The following is a 5,801-nucleotide window of genomic DNA, read 5'->3' as shown; positions in this document are numbered from 1 at the left end:
GAGGATGAGAAGCAGCCAGAGGGTCACAGCAGAACAAGTGCTTTTCCAAAGTAGACCCAATTCCTAAGGTGATGAATTATATAGGAACGGCTCATCTTTTCTTATAATGTAGCCAAACTACATTAACTGCCGTCATTAAGGGCTGAATGCTTACAAAAGCATAAGATAGCAGGTAAAATCTCTGCTTTTCTAAGAATGGGAACACAGGTCTGGAGAAACCTTGTATGTTCGGCTGGAACACCTGGGAATAAAGGGACAGGCCGGGAGAAGCAGCTTTTGTAGGCAACGCTAGGTTGGTGGAGGCATCCCAAATACTTCTGTAGAAGGAAGGAACCCATCCTTTTCTCCATTTTGGTGATCAGGAAGCCAAGGACCAGGGCAGTGCCCACTGAGCCCCCTCTCAGGGTACTCTCCTTCCCTATACCAAACCAGCAGCAAGGTCAGTCTATGTCCCCCTCCACAAAGCAACCCCACACCAACTCTTTTTTGCCAATGGCTCCTGGTCTTCAGCAGTTTTTGGAAGTACCCATGGCTCCTGTTATGTTGCACAAGTACCACAGCACACAGGTTCTCCCACGCTGGTGACTCCGGCTGTGGCCTAATTTTGTGACAGCCACTAGCTTGCTTTGCGATAAGCCACTTGACCCAATTTTGATGGAATAATTTTATTCCTTTTGTGAATAATTAAAGCACCCCAAATATGAAGCTGAATGCACTTGAATGCACCCTAGTAGCATGGAAATACAAACCTGTTCTCACCAATGTTTCTGCAAGAGCAGCAGCCTCCTGGGTGCCTTGCTGAAAGCCTCGCTTGCCCTCTGTTGGGTGGCTGGGGAAGGATTTGCTGCCTCGGTAGAGTGCTGCTTACTGGACCTCGTGAAAGGGGGATGCAGAGTGATGGAGGCATTGAAATGAGAGCAGTCCTTGCTTGTTAGCCTCTCCAACCATCTGATTAGAAGGTGACATTCAATTAAATTAAAGGCAGTAATTTATTTAAAGCCAAGCAATTAATAAGCGGGAGACACTAATGTTTTATGCAGCATATAATACAGACAACCTGTGGAGTTCACTTCCATGAAGGGGTCACTGAAGCAAATGCAGCGTGTAGGTGGGAAGGAAGTGATGGCTGATTTAATGCCCACTAGCAGGCTACGCAAGCTGAAGTGACAAACATAATCAAATCTCATGCTTCAGGGCATAAATTGAAGGGGTTGAGTAGTGGAAGCTGTTATGTATATAAAAGGTCTGATCCTGAGAGGTGCTGATTACCCGCAATTCTTATAAGTTTAGCCAGCAAAAGGGCACTCAGGAATTGCTCGACTTCGCTGGCTGAGTCTGTACTTGCTGATTTTCCTTATTAAAAAACCCTGTAATATTTTAGCCTACTGGCACAAACATTTATTTGCTACAGTAATATTTACTTCCTTTCACACGAGAGTCAAACTTTAAAACAGCTTCTAAAAATAAGATTTTATGGAGATAATTTGCAGTGGTGCTGGCAGAGAATTTCTCTCTAAAAATATGCTATAATTCTTTATCTAGCAAAGGTACTTATATAGCCTCATTATGAGAATATATGAGCATTTCATAACCTTTAGTGCATTTATCTTTCCAGTTTCCTTCCTGAGCAGGGGAACTGGTACTAACCCCACTCTACAGGTGGGGACCTGCTCCATGAGGCAGGCTGTGGGCTTCCATCAAACTTTTGGGGTACCTAAGATGGACCCAGCTGCCTGCTTTGGCTGTGAGCTCGTGACTCCACAGGCATGTGGTGCAAGGTACTAGGGGTGACATTTACCTTCTGTTCCAGGAGGGATCTGATTGCAGCCCCCAGTCCTTGCCACTGAGAGATCAGAGGTAGAGAGGTCAGGCAGGCTGAATCCAGCCTTCAGTGACCTGCTTATGACAAACAAAGGAAATATTTCCTTTCATCTGGAATCCAGCTAAGGGGGAAATTTGGCATCTTTCCTCAGTAATTTGAGAACTAGGCAAGCTACTGCCTCCTAGGAACGGCTTAGGCAGAGCTGATCCTGCTTGGGTATAAGGCAGTCTGGATGGCTTCTTGAAGTGTCTTTCCATCCTGTCTGCAGTGGTTACCTCGAAGAAAATGACATTCTTTATCCTAATAAATTTTTGTAGCTAAGCACCAAATACCTAACCTCATAATTGATGTCTGTGGGGAGCTGCCATGTGGGTCCTGGGCCATTCAAAGCCTGTAGGTCTGCAAGGCTAGGGCAAGAGTAGCTGGGGACAGTCACCATGAAATTAAGAACAGCTCAAATGAGCAAACTCACTCTTTTTGTGCTCTGTAACCAGTTCCTGCTGCTGCTACTACCCCCATAATCCCTATCTCTTGCTTTCCCTTCCCTGGCCATAAATTTCCTGCATTTTGCACTAGACAAATCTGATCTTCTGTGCTAAATATTTTAAATGTGGCAAACGATCCTTCATCGCAGAGTGGCATGATTGCATTACAATGTATTAGAACAACATGACTTTGCCAGAGGGTGTTTGTTGGCACCATGCTGAGTGAAGGAGGCAGCCCAAGTCTGAGAAGTAACTATCAAGCCATTTATCAACATTCGGTCCTAAAACACATGGGGTTGCACCAGCTCGAGCAGCCTTAGAGAGATAAATCCGGAGGCTGAGCCAGAAACCCTGAATATAGACAGACCTTTGAGAGGGAGCTTCTTGAAATCCAGAGCCCTATCAAAATGTCAAGCTGAGCTCCTGTGACAGATTCAACACAGGCTTTTGGCATTTATTCTGTTGCATTTTGTCTTCCTGTTTAGGTTCAGATTAAATACGTGCTGCTTTTCAGTCTCTCGGCCATCCTGTGGAAAGGGCTGATTTGGTCTCACACTACTGTAGCATAATGGAAGATCTCAGATGAACCAAGTAGAATCACAGAAAGCCAACATGTGGCATCTGGAGCTTGTTTTCCTTCATAATATCTTCATAGGATGGTGGCAACTCAGTTCCCTCAAGGCTGAATTGTGGGGCAGGAGAAGATGACATCTCTGCAGTCATGCAGGGGCTTGGAGATTCGGAGAATGGGCACCGAGGCATTTCACTTGCTGGGGAAAAAGCAAAGCCATAACCATACAGCCAACAGGCGTGAAGAGCAGTTGTGTGGGTGAGAGGGATGAGACTGGGAGGAGCCGTCAAACCACTTGGAAACAAGAAAGGCACAGATGTAATTTTTGAAGCATGGCATCACAAAGCCTCTCACCACAGACTAGGCATGAAAAGTGAGAACAGAGGAATTTGGGTGGGTTTGGGCTGGGTCCTCCCTGTAGAGACACTGTTCATGACCACCCACAAAGCAGGCAGTACCTCCTCTGGGAAGGACTTAGTCTAATGACAGAATTAACTTTATTCTTCTTGGAGGGACTGTGGTCTGGCCTAGCCTGCTGATGCTGCTGGCAATACCCCAGGTCAGTGCTGGTGGTACACATAGTCATTATAGCCCAGTTCTCAAAAGTCTGGGTGCTCCTGGGGGAATACTGAGTGGGGCTACTGCAATGAACTGCACCCACCAAGACAACTTTTTGACAGACCCCAGGATTTATCAGGCAGTCGAGCTGCCTGCTGGGATAGCTCAAGTAGACCAGTGCAGTCTTGCCAGAGTAAGAAATGCAGATCATATGTCGGAACGGGCTGTCTGACCTCAGGCAGAGCCTGTGGCTGCGTATATCGGACTGCTGAGTGCCTTGGCATGGAGGAGAAGGTCCCAGACACTTTCAGTGTTAGCGTGACCAAGTCCAGCTAGGCACCTTTGGGATACACGGCCGTGCAGGGACAGCACTGAATTCAGCTGAAAGTACAGCTGGGGAAAAGTGGATGTGGCTTGCTTAAGCCCTCCAGTCCACCATCCAAACATCCCCCCAAGATGCCTGAGCTGGACACCCCACTGTTCTCCAGAAACACAGCACCCAGCTGCAGCTTGGCTCCCACTCAAGCCTTGCCACCTCTTACTGGGTCATGGATGGGCCACGGGAAGCCCGCTGGGGTCAGCAGGATCTTGCAGTGAGTAGGGAGAGGACTAACCGCAAAAGGCATCCGAACTGCTGAGCGCGAAGACGGCCAGGGTGCGTCGGGGGGGGAGGCAGCTCCGCCGTCTCAGCCAGCACTGCAGGCAGCAGCAGATCCCACAGGACAGGAGCAAGGCCAAGAAAAACAACATCAGGAACCTGAGGCAGAGGCAGCAGGGGAGGAACAGTACCATCACCATCTGTGGGCAGCACCGACAGATGGCTGCATGTCTTAAAATTAACATATTCATTAACATCTTTTGCAAATAGCTGTTAAATGTTGCAGTTTCCCTATAAAAGTACTGGACATGATCAAAGTCCCCAGAAACCAATGTCTCAGTGCTGAGTGCTCAACACCAAGCACTGGCTGGAAATTCAAACATTTCTCCCCAAAATCATTCACCGGTTTTGCCCAGCTCAGTTGTCAGTGAGGAGGATATGGATAAATGATTCCCATTAGTCAGTAAAGACAGAACACAGGGACAGCCCAGGAGCAATGCTCTCTAGCTATCAGTCTCTCTTAATGCCTTTCTCTCTATATATCCATCAAATAATATTATTTGCCAGTTTTTCCCTCTAAAACAGATCTGAAACTTACCACACATACCAGCTGCTAAAGTTTTCATTGCTCTGCCCAATGCATCTAACAAGGGAAAAATAAAAGGAACTTTCAGTCCAGCGTGAGGGGACCGTACCAGCTCCAATGCCTGTCTACCAACACAAAGAAAAGCATCATCGGTAAGTAGAGGATTGAGAAGTTTTCCTCCATTAAGGGAACCCTATTAAAAGTTTGTCTATGTAGATGGGAGCAGATGCAGATGATATACGAAGTAGTGTGCAACTGGTTTGCCTTCCAACACTGGTACCCGCCACCAGAGTTTTTGCTGAAAACCCAAAGGGTTGCCAGCCTCCCTTTCCTCTTTTGGAAGAAAAACTAAACGGTCCTTTCCTGGAAGCCCTCGTTCCTCTGCTGTGCCAATGTGCCAGGCAGGAGCACAGCATCCCTGAAAGAGCCCAGGGTGGGAGCAGCCACGGGTGAGAAAACAGAGCGCCACACTCACCTCTCGCCAAGCTCACAGTCCGACTCAGAGCCTGCTAACTGAAAACACACATGTAAATCAGAAAGGGCAGATATGTGTTGGTTTTTTATAATTTACCAGTATAATTACTGATCTTAGAGTGGGAAGTCAGAAAGAGCCATACAGGTGCTGGTTCATGCAGGGATGAAAACCAGACCTCTCCCTAGAGACCACAGGGCTGAGCTCTTGTCTCTGTGCATCTCTGGTCTGAGCTAGCCCACATCAAAACCAGTGGATAACCTCACAGAGAGCTCAAGAAATTCAATAGTTTGCAGATGAAAGCTAGGCCAAGGGGAAAGCATTTCTTTTTTTATGTGAAAGAGAGAAGAATAAGAACAGGGAGACACAAGTAAGTGTCAGAGACCTGTTCACAGAACTGGGCTCTGCTATTCAGAGCTGAAAACGTCCCAGACCAAATTCTTGGTCTGTAGTTCATTTTCCAGTAGCTAATTATGAATGTAGCTTTAAATTGGAGCTGTTTTGACCAGATGTGTGCTCTACCCAGCATTTTCCTGTTTTTGGATAGTAGTGGTGCATCATTCCCAGAGTCAGGTTTCAAGTATTGCAAATATGTGAACCTGAAACTTGTTTTTCAGGTATATTTTCTACTCTCTGCTTAAGCAAGTTTATTTTTGCAAGCCTTGTTGATCCTAGCCTCAGTTTCAGATTATCTGGGCAAAAAGTAACT

The 5,801-nt window shown here is 46.7% G+C and overlaps 1 protein-coding gene across 1 annotated transcript in view; it reads right to left on the bottom strand.

Annotated features, from left to right (window-relative positions):
* Positions 1–2,904: 2,904 nt before the first annotated feature.
* TMEM207 (transmembrane protein 207) overlaps positions 2,905–5,801 on the bottom strand; it is a 4,131-nt gene continuing 1,234 nt past the window's right edge. The window contains exons 2-5 of the mRNA XM_009708437.1: positions 5,096–5,133; positions 4,633–4,677; positions 4,051–4,193; positions 2,905–3,077 (exon numbers count right to left, since the gene is read on the bottom strand). Coding sequence (XP_009706739.1) covers positions 2,905–3,077; positions 4,051–4,193; positions 4,633–4,677; positions 5,096–5,133 — 399 coding nt within the window. The remainder of the gene's footprint in view (positions 3,078–4,050; positions 4,194–4,632; positions 4,678–5,095; positions 5,134–5,801) is intronic.

This window comes from Cariama cristata, unplaced genomic scaffold (genome assembly GCF_000690535.1).
Source record: "Cariama cristata isolate BGI_N322 unplaced genomic scaffold, ASM69053v1 scaffold20389, whole genome shotgun sequence".
NCBI classification, from domain to species: Eukaryota; Metazoa; Chordata; class Aves; order Cariamiformes; family Cariamidae; genus Cariama; species Cariama cristata.
Note: the sequence above shows the minus strand (reverse complement) of the source record. Positions and strands in the feature narration are given on the sequence as shown.